Source organism: Haliotis rubra, unplaced genomic scaffold (assembly GCF_003918875.1).
Source record: "Haliotis rubra isolate DU_JTF1 unplaced genomic scaffold, ASM391887v1 Scf716, whole genome shotgun sequence".
Classification (NCBI taxonomy): domain Eukaryota; kingdom Metazoa; phylum Mollusca; class Gastropoda; order Lepetellida; family Haliotidae; genus Haliotis; species Haliotis rubra.
In genome coordinates this window covers 235,882-263,181 of record NW_025767431.1, presented here as the reverse complement: position 1 = coordinate 263,181, position 27,300 = coordinate 235,882, and the positions used below count along the sequence as shown (strand labels likewise).

At 39.3% G+C, this 27,300-nt stretch overlaps 2 protein-coding genes and 1 long non-coding RNA gene across 5 annotated transcripts in view; 1 reads left to right on the top strand and 2 right to left on the bottom strand.

Moving 5' to 3' along the window:
* The window catches only part of LOC124259289, a 95,926-nt gene extending 90,167 nt beyond the window's left edge, over window positions 1-5,759 (top strand). For all 3 annotated transcript variants that reach the window (XR_006893810.1, XR_006893809.1, XR_006893811.1), the window contains one exon: window positions 5,453-5,759. This is a non-coding gene — a long non-coding RNA (uncharacterized LOC124259289). The remainder of the gene's footprint in view (window positions 1-5,452) is intronic.
* Window positions 872-5,453, bottom strand: LOC124259280. The gene is made up of 4 exons (XM_046693387.1): window positions 5,248-5,453; window positions 3,798-3,956; window positions 2,364-2,612; window positions 872-1,777 (listed from the first exon to the last, which is right to left on the bottom strand). Exons 1-4 carry the CDS (start codon window positions 5,432-5,434, stop codon window positions 1,668-1,670), a joined length of 705 nt encoding a protein of 234 aa, XP_046549343.1. The 5' UTR covers window positions 5,435-5,453; the 3' UTR covers window positions 872-1,667.
* A 5,676-nt stretch (window positions 5,760-11,435) lies between the features above and the next one.
* LOC124259278 overlaps window positions 11,436-27,300 on the bottom strand; it is a 34,995-nt gene continuing 19,130 nt past the window's right edge. The window contains exons 2-4 of the mRNA XM_046693385.1: window positions 24,109-24,273; window positions 23,111-23,368; window positions 11,436-12,794 (exon numbers count right to left, since the gene is read on the bottom strand). Of these exons, the coding sequence (XP_046549341.1) occupies window positions 12,616-12,794; window positions 23,111-23,368; window positions 24,109-24,273 (602 nt within the window). The 3' untranslated portion in view covers window positions 11,436-12,615. The remainder of the gene's footprint in view (window positions 12,795-23,110; window positions 23,369-24,108; window positions 24,274-27,300) is intronic.

Here is a 27,300-nt window from a genome sequence, read left to right as displayed (position 1 = left end):
ATTTAATATCATTATATACACTGATATATGTAGAAAGGCATATCAGATTTCAAAACAAAACAGATTGGGAACAACACTCACACACTATTTACAAATTTACAGGAGTGAATGGAATGCATAAATTGGTAACTGATGTTAGGTACATGTCAATGCATAACTCCTTGCAAACAAAAATGTCTCAAAATGTATGAGATTCACACCCAATCACTTCTTTTAAAGACAAGAGTTTTTATGGATGACAAATTCTCTATTGTGAAGGGTCACGACGTTTCGAAGTATATTCTTACTCCTTCATCAGGTAATGAAACAATTAGGAACAAACAGCTATATATGTACATATTGAAACAACAACAGTATAACAAAGGTAGCCAGTAGTTAATTGGTGGATGGACAAGTGGAAGCCAAGGATTGTTAATCCAGGCCTGATTGATAAGAAAAACAAATAGAAGCCAGGGGGTATAATTAGCACTAACTGGGTGGATGGACAAAAGGAAGCCAGGGATTGTTAATCCAGGCGTAGTTAACAATAGTGGCATATAACGGGGTTGTAAGAAAACAAATGGAAGCGAGACCTAATAATAATAAATACAAAGAGACCAGCAGTGATGGTAAATTAAATTAATAAGTCCCAAGCGCTAGGTAGATATGTTCCCAAGCGCTAGGTAGATATGTTATGTGTACCACTTCTAAATGCCCTTCAAAGACTCAATCACTTGTTTTGCTAAAAATATTTTCGTTCAAAATTAGAATGTGGTTCATCTAAATGACGCTGACACAATTTCCCAGTATCTATATAAATGGCATGTTGTGTTGTTTGCTATGTATGCTGGAATGATAGATCAATATTGATTATTTTTTTTTTTTTTTTTTATTTTCGATGTTCTTATTACTAGATTTAGGTAACATTTTTGTTGGGAAAAAGAACTTCGTAAACGAGATAACGAAGATCAGAAGAATGACATTCAATTCTTTTCAACTGTCCTGACGTTCCCAGACACAAGGCTGTAGGACTTGGAAACCCGATCTGGCATTAATAACACTCTCGACACGCTCCCCCATTGTCTAAATGTGACACAATAGAATCCTTCCATAAGGCACGAATGTGTTTGACAGGGAAATATAACAAATAACAGCAGTGTCTCACATGCGTGAGTCTAAACTGACACTTCTTAATTCACAGAGACACAAGATATACAAACTACAACTTTAAGAACAAGTACTGTATATCGGAGATCGGAAAATCAGATTATAATTAATAATCATTTTCATATTTTATGAAGTCTGTGAAATGAATACTTGCAAGTAATTTAACTTAATCTTCGGATTTCAGTTCATGAAAATAAAGTCATTATGTCTGCATGCCACAATTTTACAAGTGGAGGATTTCTTGAAGTGAAATCTATTTGGAGAGTGAGCAAGTCACTCACAAACACACAATATTCCCTGTGAGACCTGTCCAGCAGGGGAGCAGTAGTCTGCAGGTTGGGTTTAACCAGTATTCTGTAACATCTCCTTCTTTTCAAAGAGACCAGCTGTTCATTGAATGGCAGGTAACATCTTTGTGAAGGTACCCAGCTTCTCTCCTTACTGTCTTCATCAGCTTGGCCATGGCACTGACATTGCTATCAGACACGTATGGGTACGTGAGATACAAGTTTCAACCTGGGTTAGGCATTGCTGCCATCCCCTGATGACTGACGCTGGTATTGAAGCTCTGTCAAGCCAAACTCTGGATTTGGCATTTGAATTGTTGCAATCCCTGGGGTGGGTACTTCGTCTACAAATGAAACACATACAAGTACGAGGGTAATCTGCATATACAATATTCACGGACTAATTACTTCATCACTCTTGTAATTTCCAAGGATGCTACATACAAACTAGCTCTAGATGACCCAAGTGTCAGAGGTTTAAGTCTGGACACTAGGTTGGTGTCAACAAAGTCATCCACTCAACCATCGCGGCTTCCACAGGTGGTTAGATGGCTGACTTTGAGAGTGTGGGTTCGAATCCCGGATGGGACTCAACCCCCAGAGTACTAGATTCTGTACTTCCCTTAGAAAGTGTAATCCCAAGTATATAACACTTTCTAAATGTGTATTCCTTACCAACGTCACAACATGAGACTAAAATCCATTGTTAAATACTTGTGAATATGATTCATCTGTCAAAATATATGTATATTACATTCAAAATTAGAACTGTATTGTAATGTTATTCAGTACCAATAGAATTATTCAATACATGTGCAGCCTGACCCATTTGAATGATATACATGTGTGTTATATGACCATGGACTTTAAAGCACTAAACCGAACTGTTCAGTAACAGACTTTACACAACCTGACTTAGCACATACTTACAACCACTAAGTGATGTCAGTGATGCGGATCCGGGGCTATCTGTGTGACACTCGGTGCACTCTACCGGTTTCTTGTAGCCACGAATAAGGCAGGGGAGACAACGCTGTAGTCGAGATGGAAGACGATGTTCACAGAAACACACCATCAGGCCATACACGCTCACCAAGACAAGACACAGACCGAGTATACAGCAGATAGTTATAACTAAGGGTGTGAGTTGTTGGCTTTCAATAACTTTCGGTTCAAAGTCTGAAATACAAGCATGACTAATATTGTTTAGAATGTATTATTATCATACGATTGGGCACCACTTACTGAAAGGATAAATCCGTTAAAAGCTTATCATAAATTCTTTCACTTGATATCATCTGGTTTAAACATATTTATTTCCAAAAGAGGAACCGGATTGGTAAACAAGCAGTATGGTGCTTATATGAATACCGCTCCGGAATACAGATATATTATAGATATAATAATCGTACGGAGAAAAACATGATATCAACAAACAATAAACAATAGCTTTCTGGAAATGTAACAATCATAAACTGTAACATGCCACTTTTAATGTTAGAACCATTAGTGTCGGAAGATACTTAATAGTAAGTGCAATTCGTTTACTAGTATATATTACAACTCAAATCTGCCTGACAGTACAATGAAAGAATGGATAGATTCTAATAATTCAAGATTACCTTTAGTAGATCCATGAGAGTGGCCGTATAGTATTGATTTGATGTCATATCCTTTAGTATAGAAGTGCATTTTATGTCTTATGTCAGTGTAATTAACGCACGAAAAGAAATAGTGAATTGGATCTTCATAACAGTAGCCACAAGAACAAGAGGGATTTGAGGATATAAATCGTTGATATTTATGTGCGTTTAAATCGCTGCAACCGAGCCTGAGGCGTGAATGGATAATCTGACAGAATCTTGTTCCAAAGCTTAAATTGAAGTAATTTTGACTATTATTATTATTTGACCCATTAATCTGTTTCTTAAAACTACCCAAAGTAGCCGTTTCTCTATAATCGGTAGACAAACAATTCCACAATCTTACTGTATCTGGGAGAAATGACTTAGCATAATTTGCACTTTTACTATCGATAGTTTGGAGCTTCAAGCGGTCTCGGAAAATGTAGCTTGATGTGTAAATATCATCTGTTAGTCATTTGTGGCGTTATATTGACATAGTGTCGTGGAAGACACACTGTCTATCTAAGTAGCATAATGGCACATCGTTTAAAACATTTGTTATAGTTAAACTGAAATTATAACACAGTTTCTTAACACGTGCCCAGTGAAACATGTAATGAAAGCACTGCACGTAAATGTACTGTATGTTAAAGTTCTGTGTGTGTGTGTGTGTGTGTAAATAAAATGATATTTTGAAGGTGAATATCGTATTAGATCATAATATATAAATGACACTCACATGGCGGACATTTTTCTTTGCACTGGGCAGTTGTTCCCTGTATGACGTGGTTGTCGCATATGACACTGCAGTAGTCACACCGTGATATGGCGCTGTCGTAGTACTGGTCTGAAGGACACTGAGGTAGCTGAGTGGTTGCTGCTCCATCCAGGTGGTACCCTGATACACAAGTGTTCATTTACATGTTTAAATGAATGCGAAATATCACACATTTGCTATCACGATACCTGAGCAGAGTAATTCCTTGTAATTGGAATTGAATGTGTTTACCTATTCATGTAATCTCAATAAATACGTTCATTGATTGATACTATATTATACGTTTGACTTTGAAGTCTTCCAAGTAGCTGATGATACCAACCACAGTTTTATATGTTCATGATGCTACACATAAATCTATAGCTCTACTATACACACGCATAGCCGTTTTGTAGTGTAGGAATTGCTCAATGTCAGGCATTTAGACTAATGGCACATTTAAATGGCAGCTGGAAATATATTACAATTCCTATTGATATATTTCAGTTGTCACGAGATATTCGTTATATATTGGAACCTTAATCTACAAGTGTTTCCACACACGGTCTCTGGTGTCAGGCTAGTCGGAGAAAGGACATTTGGTGGGGTGGAGAGGATGGGGATAGTTCGTTTGTATCCGTCAAACGAAATGCCATTTTTCATTATCTGCCACTGAGTCTAACAAACAATACACAACTACTGGGTTAATTTGATATACTGACTCGCTGACTATCTGTCCTTATTGTATCCTTACAAGTCCAGGGCCAGAAAGGTAAACTGTTTCTATCCCATTTCAAAGGAGCGGTGGGGTAGCCTAGTGAGTGAGTGAGTGAGTTATTATTTATCGTCACATCGGCAATACTTCAACCATATCGTGACGAGAACAATCAATTATTATATCATATATCAGTAAAATTAGAAATTAAAAGCCTGTTGACGAAGAACAGTAAAACTATAAGTATATCACAGATATCCCTTTACAACTAGTAATTAAATCTAAAATACTTTAACTAGAAATAACAAGACAATGTAGAAACAGGCTATAGACTCCCAGCAACTGAAGGTAGATCACCATAGCCTATAGGTTAAAGCATCCAATCGTCACGCCGAAGACCCGGTTTCAATTCCCCACATGGCTACAACGTGTGAAGCCCATTTCTGGTGTTATTGCTGGAATATTGCTAAAAGCGGCGAAAAACTAAACTCACTCACACACCCATTTCATATATGACACGGCAATCTATCGAACCGCCGACCTTCCGCTCTAGTGGGACCACTATACACTACCCCTACTAGACGGTTATAATATAATAGAAGAATATGAACTGTGAATAAACCAATTAGAAATGAAGGGTCCTTGTCACACACTTCTTTGCAACCAGCAACACGAATAAAACTGACACGAACTGAGTACACCTGTGATGACTCTTACCCGAACACAGTCGTTGACAGTCCGCCTGAGTTCCTTGTATGTCCGCATGTTCACAGATATCCCCACAGTCATCACAGTTATTTGTTACTGGGTCCAAATACCTGCCCGGTGGACAATCTCCATACACACTTACAGAGACAGCTAGCGTTATAATGACAAACAGTTCTGTAACGCGGTATAAACACATGTTTGTTTCCTCTTACAGGTTGCTGTCAGCGAGAGCAGAGAAACACGTCCAGCCAGCCCGAGAGATACGCCAGACTGAATGAAGTGTATACGGCGGTAGGTGGAGAGCGATCGATTAACCTCTTTTCGCTGAAAGTGGCTGGCTATAGGTTGACAGCGTAAACACCACTCCCTGAGTGTGTGAACACATGACCAAATACGTTTGTGCTTATTTAGCTATGATTCACTGCTAAACTAACGCCATGGAGATCATCAAAACATACTTATATGCAACAATCTGTATAGTATCACTCTGTATAGACAAGTAATAAAATAATTTCAATTTCTGTGCTACAGTTTTTGTACGGTTTTTTTACGATTAGTTTCAATCCAACAACTTCATGTTTATGCAATTGGAATTATATTGTGAACCCGTGTCTTCTGCTCCCTGGTGGTGGTCAGGGACAAACATCAGCACCACACTGTCCTACATCTGCTTATCCCACCCACCCTTATCAATTTTCGTATATACTTCAGACTTTTAACACAATTTTGCAGCAATGAAAAGTAGTCAGGATATGACATGCTCAACAATAACGAGCCCACCCCTAAACCTAGAAGCGAAACATGGCCTTGATTTGTTGTGGTGTGTGTTTGTGTGTTATTCGTGTGGGTGTGGGTGGTGGGGGGTGGGGGTGGGGTGGTGGTGGTGGTTGGTATACTTTAAGCTTCTAGGGCATGTACCCGGCCCTTTGTCATAACCTTTGGAGTGTTACTTGTTGTAATTACTCAATGCCATTTAGACAGTGGTCAAATTTAACATATGTTATATTTGGGATTACACTTTCTCAGTAAAGTACAGATTCTAGTACTTTTGTTGTCTTGAGTCCGAAGAGGGATTCGAACTCACACCCTCAGAGTCAGGCACCTAATCGCCAGCACACAAAGTCATGTGGAAGTCGCGGTGTCTGAGCGGGTTAGGCGGCTGACTTTAAAATTTGTGTCCTGACTCTGAGGGTGTGGGTTCGAATGCCACATGGGATTCAGCCCAACAAAAGTACTAAAGTACTGTCGGAAATGCTAGAAAAATGCTTTTTAGCCTTAATATCTTTATAAAAGTGAAAAATGTACTATGTTGTCAATATATCAACTCATCTATTGTCTACCTAATTTTTATTTCAACCGATTTAACATTCCCATGCATTTAAAGGGCAGTTTACAGGAGAGATTTTGGTACCAAAACAGCAACTTAAGATTTTTTGAGTTCAACAACAGAAATCTGAAATAGTCTTTACATTTATGCTAATAATACAGGTGGTGTAAAAATATGAATTAACGTGTTTCTTAAACAAATAAATGTTGAATGTTTGTGTTACTTTACTTAATTATCGTTTCTTTATTGAAGAAATATAATATAAATATTAAGTCTTGATCAATAAGTTTCCCGTCATGCATGCACATCTTTATCACAACGTCCACTATGGCCAACGATTTGCAGTCGATTGTTGCAAAGGTTTATAGGTTTTTTCTGCTTAAAAAAGACAGAGGTAAACCTTTCATTAGTTTAGAAAGGGTTTATTACAGAACTTGCAGAGCTGTTGGCATGTCTTATCAACAAGTTTACAATATTGTAAACAAATCATACAAGACAGGGACCGTCTCAAATGCAAAACCGGGACGTAAAACCATCCTTGACAACTTTGACAAGGGAGTGCTTAGACGGGCGGTCTACAAACTTTATGAGAAGAAAAATATATATATTCTAAAGAAGCTACACCAGTGACTTCGTTAAATCTTTGGCCAATGTTCACAACTAGATTAAACTGTTCGAATTACATCCATATTTTTTCAATGAAATATACTATGCAAAACATTTATTAAAACGTTGCACATTTCTACCATCAATCGATAAGATAACACAAGTGATAGGATTCTTTCCAATGTACAGTAATTCGTATGGGTATTTCAAAACAAACACACATACACAAATGATCCCTTACATAACCGATACGTATACTTTAAGTACACATATTCAACATTTTGCAGAAAACATCTATTGAGATGACCCCTCGCCCGAGCGTGTGCTCAGGTGTCAATTTCACCTGTCGATACCGTGGATGCTGATGACGTAACACAGGCAGTTAATGTTTGTATCAAATAACGTCCCTCTACCGCTTATTTTTCTAAGTTTTTGGTATTTTCATCAGTAAAAACACATTTTAGAGCATGTCTCAAAATTTATTCCCTCGGTCTACATTAGGTAGATGTTTCTTGAAGTGATATTTGTTATTTAAGTAACTGTAATACCTCTGAATTTTAAATATAAGTCAAAAAGCATTTTTCTAGCATTTCCGACAGTACTTTAGAATCTGTACTTTACAATGAAGGTGTAATGCCAAATATAACATGTGATATCTGTTACTTGATGATTGGAAATAAACACTCAACTTTCTTCTCTTGGTCTACAGTTCACTAACAATTGGTCTAAAATGTGATTAAATGTCTGTATTAACTTGTTATATGTCGTTACATAATTTATTTTGCTTACAGTTACCGAATCACTTTAACCGATTTATGAGACACTGTTTAAGTTTACTTTCTTCAGGGGTGCATGGTTTTATATGTCATGGTGCCAGCAATGTAAATAATAACACTTACTTCTACACACGAACACATTTTAATATTCACAAGTACAATATCACATTCTTGTTCTTTTATCCTTCAGATACCATGAGTAAAAAATGTGAAACTCATTTGTGGTGTCCTCTGCCGTGTTATTGATGAAAACGTGTAACCATACTCACTCACTCCATCTCTTAAAATCAGACGGAATTCCAAATCCACTTGAATCAATATGTTATATAAGACACACTAAATATATCTTGGTGGGTGATGGGTGATTAAATGGATTATACATTTCAGTGTTTAGGGAACATCGTCATCGGCCATAATGTCATCTGTTGGCAAGTGGCTAAAATGTCTGTGTACCGAATGTTATAAAGCCCCATTGAACGTGTCAACTGCTAATGACAATGAGTAGTTACTGTTTTCTATGTTGTATTGAGTAGTTACTATTGTCTATGTTGTATTGAGTAGTTACTATTGTCTATGTTGTATTGAGTAGTTACTATTGTCTATGTTGTATCGAATACGTATTCTCACTATGGACATGTTAGTAAACGCCGTTGTATCGAAGTAAAGTATTCGACTTATCGGTACAACAAAAACGATGAATAAAGATGGAATTCGCAGGAAGCAAGCTTTTACTCGAGACAGCCGTATGTTTGACACATCAAAGTTCGACTTATCGGTGTTTGACTGTACACACACTGTGACACACACACATACACATACATACATGCATACAAAATGGTCATTCGATTTCTAGGTACGGTAAAAAGTGAAAAGTTACCATACATCATTATCACAGCGAAAAGGTGACATGCTGGCAGATTTGCCACCTTTGTGACTTTCTGTTTTGCTATGTCATTATCTTTTGTATAATAATACCACAAGGTCGTTCGGGGAAGTGTAGGTACGCGATACTCACTTGCGTAATATACTACTCACACTTTGCTAAGGATCACCAAAATTCTTTACTTCATCGTAGATTTATAATTTGAAATTGTATCCATTTAAAACTGGATAAATAATGATATGGTAACACCTCTTTGGGTAAACACCCAAATCTAACCTTAGATTTAATCTACCCTTAAGCACTTGATACATGAGTAAACATAAAAATGGTTTTCATGGCAAAAATCAACCATTTTGCAAATCCTGGAACGAATAATTGACACAACAAAAAAAAGATGTCAACATCAGGTATGGGATCCACAAGATGCAATGACATACTGAAACCTAGGATCCATGCTTACAATAAGCTTAGATGTTTATACCTAATTTGACCCCATGTAACAGTTTTCTGTTGAATCCGTGATTTTATCCTTAGCAAAGTGTGAATAGTATACATGGCAGTGTACATGTAGATCGTACGAATCAACAGTCTGATTCAAGTGTCGGGGGAAGCCCCCTTGTTTTCCCGGACTATATCTGCGCTATAAACACCATCTTTAGCACTTAGTGACATACATTGCTAAATCATATAGTCAGTTCTAATATTAATCTTGATATGTACTATGTGACAACATTTGATGGTTCCACTTATTCTCACCTATGACCCTAACTGAGGGAGCGGTTATTGTTGACTGAAGGAATGTCAAAATCATTTAGATATTTTACTGACAGGATTCATGTAGTGAAACGTAATTACCTTTAAGGATATGACAAGATCGATGTTCAGTGACACGGAACTTTAATGTGTTCGATACAATACATACTCATTTATGCAAAAGGGGTGTCCCACATTCCCTTCACTTTCACTGCCGGTAAAATGGGACCAAACCACGATCTCAGGCCAAACTGACGATTTATGTGTTTCCAGAAATCTGTTCATACCACTTCAATAACCTAAAATATCCAAAACATATTCCTTTGAATGTAAAAGACGAAATATCAGTAAAGTAATATGAGTGCCCCCAGATCGCTGAAAAACAGTCATTACAACTGCCTGTCTTACGTGAGAAAGTATACGTGTACAATCCCACAGGACATATTTAGTACTGTTCGTGGCTATGGGGCATGTTCAGGATGAAAGGTAACACTCGTACTCAAATGCCACTTATGGCCCCGATATTTGCACCCTTACAAAATAAATACACCCTTACAAAATGAATACACCCTTACAAAATAAATACACCCTTACAAAATAAATACACCCTTACAAAATGAATACACCCTTACAAAATAAATACACCCTTACAAAATGAATACACCCTTACAAAATGAATACACCCTTACAAAATAAATACATACAAAATAAACACACCCTTACAAAATGAATACAAAATGAATACACCCTTACAAAATAAATACACCCTTACAAAATGAATACACCCTTACAAAATAAATACACCCTTACAAAATGAATACACCCTTACAAAATGAATACACCCTTACAAAATGAATACACCCTTACAAAATGAATACTAGTACACCCAGACAACACATACAGTGTTCTATCATTACATACATCAAGTATGTTGTGCTTCAGTTGGTGGTGACATTCATGTAACAGTCTTACCACAAGGTATTCATGAAATGATGGCAGATACACTTTACCCTGCTGTTGTCTGTCACGACTATAACGTAAGCACGTATTTTTGTATTTCATTGTAAAGGTAATACAACAAATATTGATGTTTTGAGAGGTCTGATTGTACACATACGTGTGGCATGAACTGGATCGATATAAGCACTAGACTATCATCTGACTTATCAATGGATTAATTTGGTGAATATTGTTCAATGTCGCAGTTAGCATGGCTATATCTATATGACATGGTCATGACAAGCCAGGACATGATCCACACAAAGTATGAACAACTATCAATGGATACCATGCCAAATAACCAATGACGACAAACATTTTAACCACCTAATCCTCTTTTACGGCTCTCATGGCGATCAGAGGGTACACGGATTTAATCTGCCTTAGAATCTCCACAAAGTGTTAACCACAGGGGCGTGTCACGCTTAGAAACAGCGTTAGAAAGACATATAGGTATATAGACCCTACCCTAGTACTATCATTTTATATAGTAATAGGGTAGGGTCTATATACCTATATGTCTTTCTAACGCTGTTTCTAAGCGTGGCACGCCCCTGTGATGTTAACCAAAACAGTCTCAATGACCTTATCAATACAAAAAACAATACACATATATACTTAAAGTTTTATTTGCTAAAACATTTGACTATAATATCAATTTTTTGTATAAATTATTATAAAATGACCAAAACGATAACACTGCCCTAGTTTTATTTATATTGTACATGAGATTGCATAGATTGTCTATAATGACATACTACATCTTACAGGTAGTAAACAAAACAAAGAAAGTCATTGCAGTGGAGTGGACCCTGGAGTCCCCCTCTAAACTGAAAGTACCCCGGTGGTGGTACCGAAAGGAAATGAATAACTCTAAGGTGGTCTTAGACCACTAATGGAGAATGGAAAGTCATAATGATTACTACACATGACATCGAAAGATTAGACTGTTAAACGAAAATAACAGAAAATAGAACCAATATATGTTATGAAGGAATTCACCAATGTAATCTGGTATAAAAATGATTCATAAAATTCTTGAACTGCACAAACTGCATTCGATAAATAACCCTTAATTTGCCCTTATTTTCAAACCAACCAGAAATGGGCTTCACACTGTACCCATGTGGGGAATCGAACCAGGGTAATCAGCGTGAGGAAAGGACACTTTAACCATTGGACTACCAAACCGCCCCCTTGTCATGAAAATGAGATATCCACTGACGAACAGCGGTGTTTTGGATAACAGTAATGAACTGGTATGCTTGCAGCAACATGTAAAAGTGGTGATTGAGCCACAATGGTAGTGTACACAAACATATGCATCTCACCACCATTACCATTAGTATGCAATAAATGATTTAATTCAAACTGAAGACGTTGAAATATTAAAATATAGGTACGTGTGTAAAAATAGCAACAATGTACAAAAATGTGAGAACTTAACTTGATAATCATTCCATCATTCTAATACACATCTAGAAATACTGTCGTTTTGTAAATGAGCTAAGAAAATTGTAATAACGCTTATTCGGATGTTTTGAATGAATCCACGGTGTATATCAAATGATCAATGAACACCCTTCTGTGTTTATAGATTCATACTTGTGTCACGATGTAGACACATGTTAACTATAGTAAGGAATGTAGCTGAACCCTGAACACGCACTGTGAACCTGCAGTACTATCACACGCACTTAGTAACATCAAGTTACACTATGAGACTACCCTGAACAGGTCCTGAAGATATCACTCAAGATACCACTTACAACTGCTGTAGAAAGCTATTGCAATACTAACAGCCTATACAGTTTAGTTGTCATATGAAAATATGCGTGACACTGTCTTTATTTTTTGTCTGGGTAGCACATGTAACATAACATAACTTTATGTTTTAACATGTTCCATTGAATACATGCCTAGAAAGTTCGAAGTGGTAACACAGTCAAAGATTCAGCTCTGAAGATCCTCAAAGGATGCTGAAGGATGCTGACGAATGGGGTACTGGCCTACTGGGGATAAGAAGTCACCCCTCAAGCCGATGTGTACAATGATGAGCTGGAGGATCGGTCACCCCCTCCGGAAGATGTGACGGGTCGGGAGCCGGGGGACAGGTCACCCCCTCCGGAAGATGTGATGACGGGTCGGGCGCTGCAGGGTAACTCTGGGAAGGCAACAGGAAATTTCTCCTCCTCTTCCGTGGGCAACCTCTCTGTGTTATGGAACAAAATTGAAATGTTTACATACTGAAGCATGCAACTTTATGGATAACAACTTCTTGTCTATTGCAAATATCGATGTTTCAGTGTGGGTCCTTACACTGTTTTCAAGCTAAAAGTCGATCCTTACACCCTTTTCAAGCTAAAGCTACTTTTAGCTCGAAAACGCTGTTAGGATCCAGTGTCACACTGAAACGTTGCTCTTTGCAATAGACAAGAAGTTGTTATCCATAAAGTTGATTTATTACGGACGCATCAACTTCTAGAATGCCAATCAAACGATGTTTATATTTATCTATCGATAAACATTTAGGTCAAGATATCCAGGTTGGTAACCTGTTGAGAGTTAAGGCAAATAAATCCAGCCATGCTGATGCAGTGAAACCTCTCTAATCTGGACAGTACCGGTACAATTCATAGTGAAGCTTCTATCCGGTGATTTGTAAATCTATTTATTGTGAAGAAACACATGTATGAGGCACAGATCCCACACTTACGAGGCCTTCTCCAATATATGTTTCATTATGTTGTGATATGTAAACAGTGCCAGTGTAGAATATATTAATTACAGTGCTGAGAAAATATGTATAATATGTGTTGCGTGAGTTTGGTTTTACGTCGCTTTTACCAATATTCCAGCAAAATCACTGAGGGGGACACCAGATATGGTCTTCACACATTGTACCCATGTGGGGAATCGAACCCGGGTCTTCGGCGTGACGAGCCAACGCTTTAACCACAAGGCGACCCCTAAATAGTCAGTTACTACAATTATTTCGAATCAGTTTTGTTCCCAAATAGTCATACAATAAGATTATATAGGATCACGTTTGTCCTTATATACCACCAGAATCATACGTCTTGGCTCTCTTCACATACTTCCTGCATTTGATCTATATTATGATGTGTAACATTTTTCAAATGTCGAGCTGACCGAAAGAATGGAAACCTCTAGTCAGCTAGATATTTTGACAACGGTGTTGGTAACGGCGATTTATCTCCATTATCTTCACTGGAATGTAAACACATCAGGTCAACGCTAGAATACAGTCAGTCTTTATCCCCAGCCGAAAAAGCCCTCTACATGTCGTAATAGCCACAGGTGACAGCAGTGAGCATTCAACACCTACCCACAAGAGCAAGGGTTTGTTTATTGCCTGATGCCGTACAGCAGAACTCTATCAGAGTTGTTCGCTCGTCACGCCGAAAGCCCTGGTTCGATTGACCACATGGGTACAATGTGTGAAGCCCATTTCTGGTGTCCCCCGCCGTGATATTGCTGGAAAATTGCTAAAAGCGGCGTAAAATCATACTCACTCACTCACTCTATCAGAGTTAGACAAGAGTTCAGACGGTATCCACAAGGGTGAGCTTTTAACATCGATGAAGCCTAACAAACATAACTGCAGCTACTCATGATGGGATAATGCGAGTTGAAATAATGTGAACCAACAAAACACAGTTCGCCCTGTGTTTCCAACATCTCCATCAGTTGAGCAATACTATAATTCCCTGGGATTACCTATTGTGTTTCTAGCACGATTTAATACATGTGACCCATCATGCTTCGGGATTTCAGTCGTATTGACGTCATATGCATTTCCCTCAAGGTCAAGATGACATTACACTTCAAAACAGTAAGTCTATTAAATTATTAGTCTTCTCACGTCCGCAAACTGTAACACAGCTGTCACTCACTCACTCTATCAGAGTTAGACAAGAGTTCAGACGGGATCCACAAGGGTGAGCTTTTAACATCGATGAAGCCTAACAAACATAACTGCAGCTACTCATGATGGGATAATGCGAGTTGAAATAATCAACAAAACAACAAGACACAGTTCGCCCTGTGTTTCCAACATCTCCATCAGTTGAGTAATACTATAATTCCCTGGGTTTACCTATTGTGTTTCTAGCACGATTTAATACATGTGACCCATCATGCTTCGGGATTTCAGTCGTATTGACTCCATATGCATTCCCCGCAAGGTCAAGATGACATTACACTTCAAAAGAGTGAGTCTATTAAAATGTTAGTCTTCTCACGTTCGCAAACTGTAACACAACTGTCACTGTGAATGGGAAGAGCTTACGTTGTTACATTTCAGAAATGTTCAGAAATGAATGGAATGTACCGAGAGCAATATTACCCCCCGTCCAGTAGAAGCCAGAGGATAAAACGTAGGCTGATGATGACTATCAATGGTAAAGCTATATTGGTGACGATGTTCCTATTTTGACTGTACTTCAAACTGAACACTTCGGATCAAGCACGTAGAATGAGATTCGAGCTGTTGATCAAATCTCCGATCTGGGAAATACCCTGGTATAATAGCCTTGAGTAGAGCGAATGGGTACTAGACATGTATGGGTTGTTGTTAAAATTTAATGAGCAGGTATTTCGTCAATCTCCAAAATGTCACGTACATGTCACCAAAAATGACCCTTGAAGGTTCGGGTTAGAATCGGTCTTCAGCAGTTGTAATGTTTGCGGCATGCTTGTAAGATTTGAGGAACGTGATCAGGGGGTCAGACTCGCCGACATGGTTGATCATTGTCATCGTAATATGATAAGTGTGTACATAAGTTGCCATGGTTTCGGGTACTGTATTGTCTTGGTCATGCTCGATTACAGACAGCCGTCATAGTGCTGACATATTGCTGAGTAAGGCGTGAAACTACAAGCGATCAAAACGGCCATAAATAGCACCTCGTACATGAATATGATATGAGTATTACAATAGGACAATCTAAATATCCGAGTTTTTAATGCAAGTAATAGAATTGAATATTCATTTAACTTGTTGCGTCGCTGCGTGATAACAAAGGAATGTCTCCGTTGATAAAAGTAGCTTAATCAACAAATGGCGTAACCAGGCGTTTGTATGCGTGCAGAATTGATTCAATACAGTTCAATGCACATAACGTGATTAAACAAACATGATCTCTTTAAACAAATCACTTTATGAGAAGCAGTCGGCCTATCTGTTACAAGTGAGGGAGTAAGTGAATTCATCAGCTAGTTGTTAATCAAAGGTGTTCTTACAATTTACACTTGTCAGAGGGGTACACAAAGTCCGCAGTCTAGACTACCTGTTGTCCAACTTCCATTTTTCAGGAAGTCACAGTGGCTGAGCAGGCTAGGCGGGTGACTTTGTGTGCTGGCGATTAGGTGCCTAAGTCTGAGGGTGTGGGTTCGAATCCCGGATGGGACTCAATCCATCAAGAGTTCTAGAATCAGTACTTTACTAAGAAAGTGTAATCCCATATGTAACACGTTATATATTCTCACGTAGGCACCCAAAACTGACAACTCTTCAGAGTGACTTAACTATATTGAGTTAAAAATATCCGAACTTGATATAATGTCCTTTCAAACATTGTACATTAAATGACTATTAAACGTTTATTTGTTGTTGAACGCCACATTCAGCAATATTCCAGCTATACGACAGCAGTCTGTAAAGACTGACTGACTGAGTTTAGTTTTGAGCCGCTTTTAGCAATATTCCAGCAATATCACGGCGGGGGACACCAGAAATGGGCTTGACACATTGTGCCCGTGTGGGGAATCGAACCCGGGTCTTCGGCGTGACGAGCCAAGTAAACGCTTTAACCACTAGGCTACCCCACCGCCCCAGTCTGTAAAGAACTATACCCATAATACCAATTCATATTGTCCGAATGTGATAGTCGGATTTCAAATTCCACATTCCCATATACACGTGAATGCGCATGAATTACAATTCGTTAAACAGAATTGACAAAACGTGTACATGTATATTAATTAAGCACCTCACCGGTAGACGAGGATTAAAAACTACGAACAACAAAGACTTCTGAGATTTGGAAGAAGGAATGCAAGTTAAACCATTAGAGAAAGAAGCGAAAGCAGAATGACAGGAAGGGGAGAAAGACGAGTGAAGTGTCGGCAAAGGAGAAGAGGACGGGGGTGGGAGGAAGGGACGAGACTGAGAAGCGGTAATTTGAGGAAAGAGGTCTGGAGGAGCAGAAGGAGGGATCCGAGAGAAAGTGCCTTGAGGAGATAAAGCATGACGAAGTCATATTCTTATCACTACTTTCAAAAAGACAGATGACGCAGGTGTTTTCATATATACGAGTAATACGACCAATTATATACATACTGTACATACTGAACACGAGCACCCTTTCACTTTACGCATAAAGCCATATCGGTATCTAAAATCTCTCCCACAAGAGAGACAAATCAGAACGAAGGAGAACGGAGATGCATTAGCAGGATGTACCAGAGACACACGATCCTGGGGCAGACAAACAATACAACGTCAGCCAGGTTGAAACTAACATATGGCCCGTCACCATACTACTGCCTATTGTGAGCAACGGTTAATGTCGTAATGAGTCATGAGTGAACGTTAGGTAACTTGGGACAAGCTGGTTCCCGCAGAGTGAGAACAGAACAAAACCTCGGAATTTGGGCTTCAGACAAACCAGTATAAAACACATAGTTCACGTGAAATAAAGACGCCGCTCTCAGTACATGTATTTCATTAATATCTCGGCGTATCATCCTGGTGACATTCAACTATTCCGGGTAGATTCTGACAATAGTCAGAGGAGTTGGAAACATCGCAACCGGATAATACAAGTGATGAGCAAATTCTTTCAATCGTATGGCTTTCTACCCCAACTTATTTTTATTGAAAATAAACTGAATACATTTTTACACAGTATGATTTAAATGTTGGAATCTTGTAAATACCTAGAATACTATCAGACCCTACTCTATTACGACACATCCATACATGTAGTCACATACTTCCTGCATATTCCTCTATATGCAACTGGCAACCCAAGGTAAGCCTTCTCTTGATAGCTTCCTGGTGACCGTGTAAACACTTGGGCTTAAACTTAAGTGTGTTGGCAAACTGTCACATGAGAAGAACCACAGGTACATTGTACACACCACACCCAACACCTGTGCATGTTTATACATTGTTCTATACACGTTGCTAAACACGCAACGTTGCATGCCCATCCCACAGTTTATCATTATCTGCCTTCAGTTAAAACGTACTTTAGTGTCAAGCCACAATCGTACATTTTCCTGAACTGTTATACGACAGTAATGTCTCTTTCCACAGAGACCCGGGAAGGTCCGGGTTAGAATATTGATCTTCAGTAACTTATGCTTGTAAGAGGCGACTGAAGGGATCGGGCGGTCAGGCTCGCTGACTTGGTTGACACATGTCATCGGTTCCCAATTGCGCAGATCGATGCTCATGCTGATGATCACTGGATTGTCTGGTCCAGACTCGATTATTTACAGGCCGCCATATAACTGGAATATTGCTGAGTGTGGCGTAAAACTAAACTCACTCATTCACTCTTACCTCAGAACAAACCCGTGTTTTACTTACAAATAGAAATGCTACGGCCGGACTGTTGAGTGTAATGTATTTGTAACCGTGGAGCTTGTATGAAAATAATGACTTTCTAGATGTACGTCACAAACATACATGACTAGATCACATGAGTTGTCAAGACTGTTTTAACAATTAATGTAAGTGTACATCCACATAATTATATCAGTAGGGTTAAATAGTGTGTGTGTGTGTGTGTGTGTGTGTGTGTGTGTGTGTGTGTGTGTGAAAGAGCGTAATCTGATAGAGTGATGAGCAGTCAATCCAGTGCTTCACATACGAATGCGAGCTGAATACTGCTTTACCAAATATTGCTCTGTTCAGAAATTAGTTGAGACTGAGATGTAATATTGCAACTTGTATGTACTTTAATAAAATCTGTAATGCCGAGATTTATTCTAAATGGCTCATATATCATGGTTTATTAAAAAAACGACTGAATTATTATTTTCTTTATCAATCTGTCCAATGATTGAAAATAATCTTGTGTTTGTGGGAATGCTTTGTCTTGCTTCATAAAAATAAACACCTCTATCCCATTAAGCTCGTTTCACTTCTTCAACAGTCCCCCCTGCAATGGCATGTCTGTAACAGGCTTTCACGAATAAAAGTTAAATTACCAAAACAATAAATATTGGCTATTCATGACACTTACTCTGTGTGTGACTGGACTCACCAAGCACAGGAAAACAAAACAATACAAGGTGTATACAGGCATATCCCCTCTCCACCTATGTGAAAGGTCGCCCCGTAAGTGAAGTCGGAAACGTCAATGACAGCATAAGCTCCTCTCTAATCTCATGCAGGCGTGAGGGCAACTGGTGTGGACAGTAACAATAGAAAGACAATATAAAACGATATGTCAAACCAGTACTTGACATTGGGGCATAATGTTATCTTAGGACCCGGAAGAGCAAACAAGTATCTTGTTATCACGGTATTATTACAGACTAATAGGCCACTACATCTATAAATCATGCAGGTAATAAATTAATGCTAGAGTGGAAGGAATGTCGTAGCAACGACTCTCACGGGGTTTCAGCATAGTAATAACTGCCAGGTTTAGTTGATCACTTTCACGCCAGCAGTCCTGGAACAATCCAAAGGCAAACACTCGGAAATGACTGATTCCTCACAGGCTGGTAGTATATATACTGCAGTGTCTACCTGAACTTCACCGGCTTGACTGAGACAATGTATTGGCTATTACTCTACAACTACACATTATATACCAACACGAATTTAGTGCAATCCAGTGCAATAGCACGGTGTTCCAATTAGATACGAAGGTAAATATACAAATATATATACACTATGTATGTACACTATGTCAGTTTTCCCAGAAATTATTGAGAAAATCTTTGCTTCCTAATACTGATAATAGCATATTAAAATAGGTGTTACATTATGTAATAAGGTACTCAATATGGGAGGCAACTCGTGTAGGCTTGAGACTGAACCTTACTACATCAAGAGTTATCTCCCCTGGTGACAACTTCCCTTGTTGACATGGCAGATTTGACAGCAGAAGAGAAAAGAAAGCTGGTTCTAGATCATTTTTAGAGGGATGTGAATAATGCAAAAGATTTAGCCTGGTACACATGACATTCCTCTGTCTATTGTATACCGAACTTTGAAGAATATTCTGTCAGGATTGAGTACAAGACAGAGGCAGGAAGGCCATAGAAGATCAGTACTACATATCGCTGGCGACTGGGTCAGATTGTGAGTAGGGGAAAAATTAAAAGCGTTGAGAATATCAGAAATGAGACAATTAATAGAGGAAGTACTCAGGTATGTAATGAACCCCTTAGACACGAATTACAGAGACGCGTAATTTCCTCATCATTGATGAAAGATGCACAAAAAGAAAGACGTTTAAACTGGTGTAGGGCTCACGAAAATCAACATTGGGATATTTTTTTCCTTTCTGATGAAAGTACTGTCTGTGTGAAAGTGTGGACAAAAGATACCTTGAAACCTATCTACCAACGCCCAAAATATAGCTCCAAATTTCACGTGGGGTGGGATCTCATCATGTGGAGTGTGTATTTTCACTGGAAATTTGACGAAGGGACGATATTTTGAAATCTTATATGATATGTTGACATCTCTCCTCCAACAGTCCGAACACTGTATGAACATAATTGAGTGAGTTTTACGCCGCACTCAGCAATATTCCTGCTATATGGCGGCGGTCTGTAGATGATCGAGTCTGGACCAGACAATCCAGTGATCAACAGCTTGAGCATCGATCTGCGCAATTGGGAACCGATGACATGTGTCAACAAAGTCAGCGAGCCTGACCACCCGATCCCGTTAGTCGCCTCTTACGACAAGCATTAGTTACTGAAGATCAATATTCTAACCCGGATCTTCACGGGTAGTATGAAGATAACTGGATTTTCCAGCATGATAACGACCCAAAACAGACTGCGGGCTACACAAAACAGAGGTTGTCTGACGAAAATGTTCAAACTTTAGACTGGCCCAGCTACAGCCCAGATATTAACCCTATCGAGAATGTGTGGGGACTAATGATCATTTCGAAGGACACAATAAACCAAAAAGGACTTAGAAACATTGAGAATATGAAGAATGAAGTAATCGAATATTGGGATACGCTGTCACACGATTTCCTGCAAACTTTGATCAGTAGTGTACCAGGGCGCATTCAGTCGTGTATTGCAGGGCAAGGAGGTCTCACAAAGTACCGAAAAGACACTTAGACTGTAGAAGAATCATATCTCAACATATTCATTGAAGTAAAACTTTTATCGTTTATATACAAGTATTAGATATTTGCCGAAAGAACTTTCTCAATAATTTCTGGTAATACTAATAGTATATGGTATTCATGCACGGAGTTTTGAACAGTGTCCATACGTGTCCAAATAAGACCCACTCTCTTGAAAAAGAATTCACATTAGGATTGGTCTCTTAAAATGATATATAAACTAGAAAATCACACATCCACATAGAATATATATTTACCTTCAATAATAGGAATAATTATCGTTAATTACAAAACCAGTCAATCGTATATCAGCAGTGAAGGTACACGGGACAGGACATAAGGGGGAAATAATTTGTTAATGTGTAAAAGATGAAGCGAAATCGTTTTTCGGAGCACCTTTAGAATACAGCACCACAACTTCTCCTTAGGACGATCTCTGCCATAGGTCACGTGTCATTAAGACAAGCAACCAGTTTGTGAGAACCCGTCGGACGCGACCCCGCGACCTTCGGATTGTTAGCTCGACAGCTAACCGACTGAGCTACGTCCACACTGTTGCGCAATGTGCAAATTTATCGAGTCCTTCCTGTGACGTCACGGAAATGAACGGAAAGAGTCGAATAGGTCACGGACAATTACGGATGCTACGGGTAGACTTGGTGTCTAGTGATTTTATTCTTCGGACAATTGCCGAATGGATCCGATGCCATTTGGCACACTCGTCCCATTCCGTAATCTACAAATTAACGTGTGGCGTGGAATGAGCCGATATGCCTCAAACTGAAGAGGGTTGTTGACGTCAGGCGTCAAACGTAGATTTCACGGTGCATGCATGAATGACGCGCTTTTATATAAATCGGTGATTTTGTGACAGAAAAGTGATGTAGGGAATACTGTAAGGACAATGTGGATCGCACTAAAGAACTCGGGTGAGTTAGCCTTCGAATCATTACTTTACAAAATTTATGTTGCGTATGAAGGAGGCCTGAGAGCAAATTCCAGACCAATTTCCATTAGCCCAAAAATTCTACATTAAACCATTTCATAATGTACTTTCGACGTTTTTGGTTTCCCGTTTTTGTGTGAAAAAAAAAGTATTAAAATGCAAAAAGGAAAAACAACAAATGATACTCACGTATTACACCGGACATGTACCTGCTATATTGGATTAGGTCCCCAACCCTAACCCTAACCCTAACCCTAAACTCTAAACCCTCAGCCCTAACCCTAACCCTAACCCCTTTGAATAATCAAGTCAAACACGACTGACGTGTCTAGTTTAATGCATTATTACCGCTTCGAAAAATAAAATACTAATAAAACACTTTTCTATGTAATGGTGCAAATTACTGATTGACAAAAATATATATGTAAATTAAAAAAATTACAAAATACAAAATACACAAAACATAACACCTCAGCAGCCCGTAATACAAATAAATATGAGCGTATTAGTGAAAAAAGAAAAATATTTCAAACTGGTGCTTGCAAAATATTGCGCATCCGCCGGTATACAACTACTGGAAACTCTCAACATCATTGGGCTTATGCAATGACATAGCTCGTAGAGATGAAACACCAGTGAGCGGAGCTTATACGCACTCGCTGAGCCAGACACCCGTGTTGCCATGCAGGCGTCATAGGGCATTGTTTCGAGAACGTGCTTTCGAACAAATCACATGACATTACGTAAAAGGGTATTATGACGTATTTTTAAAGTTTGTGGTGCTGTATTCTAAAGGTAGGCCCGTTATTTTTTCCTCTGTATGGAACCATTATGTCTACGTTAAGCCACCCGCCTCATGTGTGGTGTGTATTTCAACACTCGGGGAGGTAGTCGTATTACCTGCGGGGGAAATTCTACACACACACCACCTGACTTTCTCATTGAGCACGAATGAACCTTAAACAATCATCTATACACCTACTGTCAGGAGCATAAAAAGGTGGTTAATCTTTGCACTAAGCACGCAAGAAGGTTAAATTGCCGTCTACACACCTTTTGTCAACGGGATCAATAAGGCAGGGCGATGAATCTTCACACTGAGCATGAAAGAAAGTTGAAACAGTTGTCTGTAAACTTACCGTCGGGCGGATCAAGGAGGGAGGGTGGTGAATCTTCACACTGAGCATGAAAGAAAGTTGAAACAGTTGTCTGTAAACTTACCGTCGGGCGGATCAAGGAGGGAGGGTGGTGAATCTTCACACTGGGCATGAACAGGGCTGGGGATATACGTCACATTGGGATGAGCTGCAGGAGGTTCTTGTGGTAGCTGTTGATGGCCACGAGGACGTCGTTGTAGGTGTCGATAATACCACAGGCCAATGGCAGCAACGACGATGATGACGCTGACGACAGCGGCAATAGCAACAACTACAATATGGCCATTGGTCATTGATGTTGGCTGATCTCTATTTGTAAGTTCTGAAAATATCAAGATGTATTTTTTTTTGCAAGGAGTAATCTTATTTAAGGGATTCCAAATATCACAATGTACATTACAGACACTTCGCAAAAATATTCCTGACAGTACACGAGGCATAACATGAACCATTAATGAACTAATCTGTAGACACGCGAATGGGTGGAGAACATTTCTAATATAACTTCGATCTTGCATAGTTTAGATACTTGACATGGGACATGATAGAAATGCAACCATCCTGTTAGAATTTTAGAATAAATCACGCAGGTATTAAAGTTTAGTATTACGGGCTCTTGGTGGCGCGGGATCTGATATCGTGTGTGTGTGTGTGTGTGTGTGTGTGTGTGTGTGTGTAGATGCTGTACGCCAAAGACCAGGCTTTAGAGAGTAATACTCTTACACATCACAATTCAAACAAGGATTGCTTCAGCCCCATTGTCTCTAAGGCTATAATTATGTTTGTTTCATTTGAACAGTCTGCGTGCTGCAATCAGGTACTGAACAGCTATATAATATTAGATATCATATTTCAAATACTTGACGACAAAACGGAAACTGACTTTTGATCCAAGTACGTGGGAACTGGATGGATTGAAGCTGACAAACGAACCTAGCATTTGTGACTCAGTGGGCTCAGGTACATCTAGCCATCCATCTGATCCATCCATCCATCACACCAGAAACCTAGCATTATAGAAATGTATTGACGTAAGTCGGTATTGTATAAAGTCACTGTCACCTTGAGCGCAGTAGACCCGACACTCGACAGCCTTTCTTCTCTTCCTGTTCTGCAGGCAGTTCTTCTCACAGTTCACGCATCTGGACAATCTCTTTACATAGTGGGATCCGGGATCACAGCTGGGCGTGGTCGTCGGAATGGGCACAGATGTTGACTTCCCGTAATCTAGAGAATTCAACAGACAAATCTGTTTTGTTTGTTTGACAATGTTGTTAACGCCACGTTCATCAATATCCCACTCTATAGCTGCGATTTGTAAATCCAGTGATCAACAGCATGAGCATCTGTCTATACATTTGGGATACGATGACACGTGTCAGCCAAGTCATCAAGTCGGACCACACGATCCCATTAGTCGCCTCTTGCAATGACTGACGGATGGGTGGTAAACGCTATCCGATAACATTAACTGCATAGTATAGTGGTCAATTTTGTCAGAAAATATGTATTTAATATTGTGGCGGATACCATTTTCAAGGAATCAGATAGCTTTTTTGTCATTCAAAACTTAAGAATACGTTTTACTTTATAGCCACAATGTGTTACACCAACTGTGTCCATTATGTCACTGATATGTTAATAACGAGGGGTATTGTAAGAGACCTAATGTCGTGGGGTGCGTGGCTGATTAAGTCTAACTATTAGCAATATGTAGGGAATCGAACCCAGGTCTTCGGCGTGTCGAACGGACGCCTTAACCAATAGGCTACCCCACCACCCGTGATGTCGTGGGTGTACACCAACGTGCAGCAGATAGTTCCTGCTAGTTAACTATGTAACGAATTCATAAATTAAATTCAATATTATTTCGGTGAAATGTTTGTGTCCCCGATATGACCCGCTGTGTGATAAGACAGGAAGAACAGGGACACCTGTGTTGTGACATTTGAAGTCGCTACATCAAAGCAAGTCACGACATGCGGGAGCCGGCATGTATTTTTGCATGATGTTCCAAGTCGGTGGCTGGGCAATCTGACTCCTCTTAACGACCGGCGTAGTCCCGATACAAGTGTCTAGACGGCAGGAGAAAAACAAATAAAACGCTCGCTGCTCCGTGAATGCATCAGACTAGATAAATAGGGCTTAGGTAATACTATTACCAAGATGTCGCGTGTGAAAAATAACCAATCTGTAATTATGTATCCGGGAATCGTGTACAAACATAGATTAAAACATAAATGAAAGTAAACACTTGGTGTTTTGGGATTTCAAAAACACGCACGCAAAAGTGGTTTGTATTGTGTATGTGTTGCTTAAACACCTGAACGTTAGGATGTATAAGGCAGACCATCATCAGATTGGCCAGATATCTGACAGTTCATGACCGAGAGTGGAGACCTGGAGCTGGTGACCCACAAGATGACAATCACATGCGCATTCTCCATCAGCATAAGCGGATGCTGAATATGACGTCAGCAGCATCAACAGGGTTGGGCCAGCGAATGAGTTGGAGCACAATGATGATGTGACTGCGCCCTGTCATCATCCGGGCCATCTGCCACTTCGGGCCATGCCATGAATCCGTCACCTTTGACTGGATCGTCTACGTTAGACGAAGAATGTGCGACACTGGCAGCAATGCATTTGGGTACGATATTAGTGGTATTTTGTCAACACGAACGAAACATTTGTGACTTTAAATCAAAGCACTGAAAATATTTAGTATACGTTTTTTTGGTGATGGATTCATGGCATGGCCCGAAGTGGCAGATGGGCCCGGTTGATGACAGGGCGCAGTCACAAAGCAATGTGTGTATAGTTTCTTTTGTACGTCAGTATACACATTGGGGCAGCAGTTTTGTTTCTGTGTTTCTCATCGTCCGACCGACTGCAATTTGGCCGGGGATCTAAAAATTGAAAACAGTTTTTTTTTCATGTCTGCTGACTACATACTGCTCATTCAGTTGTTTCCTTCCAGTGTCCGTGCTTGCATGAGGGCTGTGGGTAAAGGACAAGTGAAAATTCATAAGATTCACATTACATTCTTCTTTCTTTGCATTTCATTTATTAATACTCTATCAAATATTAAAGAGTAACGAAACTGTTTAATGACGGAAGTGTCTAAGTTTATGACTAACATCTGCTGCTTGTCTCTGTCGTTCTCTGCTGCGTTTGTTCGCACTGCAATCTGTATTATGCAAACGTGTAAAATTGCTAAGTTTACTACAAATGACTTTGCTGCATGGATTTACTATAACAAAGAAAACAGAATATAAGTGTTTGTTACTGATGCAGATATGAATACACCAATGATTTTTTAAATTCTGATTTTGGTTTTATTTTATACTGACCGACCAAGCTTCTAATCACGATGGCGACGTGAAACATAAAAAAAATGCTGCCCACATATGAAGGTACTCAATGTTTTAAAATTGTGTAGAAAGATGCAACCGAATTTGACATCTTTTACAATAATGCCGTGAAGGGGAAGTAAAGGTTACTGCCAATGTGTTGTTAGGCCGAATGACTGGCTTCAAGTTTCCAACTGTACCATATGACCTTGAGGGATGTTGTGTCAAATCTCTTTCCTGCTTTGCACGGAAATAACGTGCAGAGATCCCAGTCGGTTGGTTTGTCCATGGCCAACAAAATCATATTTAATATATATCATATATAGTTTTGCAACCATTCACGTTGAGTATGTTCATACTGGATATACCGTCTAGTGTGTCATTTATCGCAATTTTGATGATCACTTGTTGACCACGTTTGGCGATACCTCAGTGGTATCGAAATTATTGTAGGATTGCACAAGACGCGACTATCTTGGGTAAACTTAAGTGAGAAAAAGAGTTTGGATGTACTTTATCAGCTCGAGGAAAAACAAACTGTAGTACTGTCAAACCTAACACACCTCACATGTATTCTGTTGGTAGATATTTTTCGTTTAACAGAGTTTCTTGGATACCGCCGTAAATTTCAATACCCCAGCGTTATGACCAGTAAATAATCGATTCTCAACCAGGCATTACAATGACTGATATCATGAGCATCGATCTCAGCAAACATGTCAGCGAACCTCACCATCCTATCCCGCAAGACGCCTCTCGTGAATAGCATCTCTTGATAAAAGCTAACCCGGATCTTCACTGGTGCAACAGTAACAGGTTATTGCTACAGAGTGCTAAAATTATATGCACATGTTGTTGACGTCAACTTTATAAGAGGTCGCAGTCCACACTAGAGGTCCCA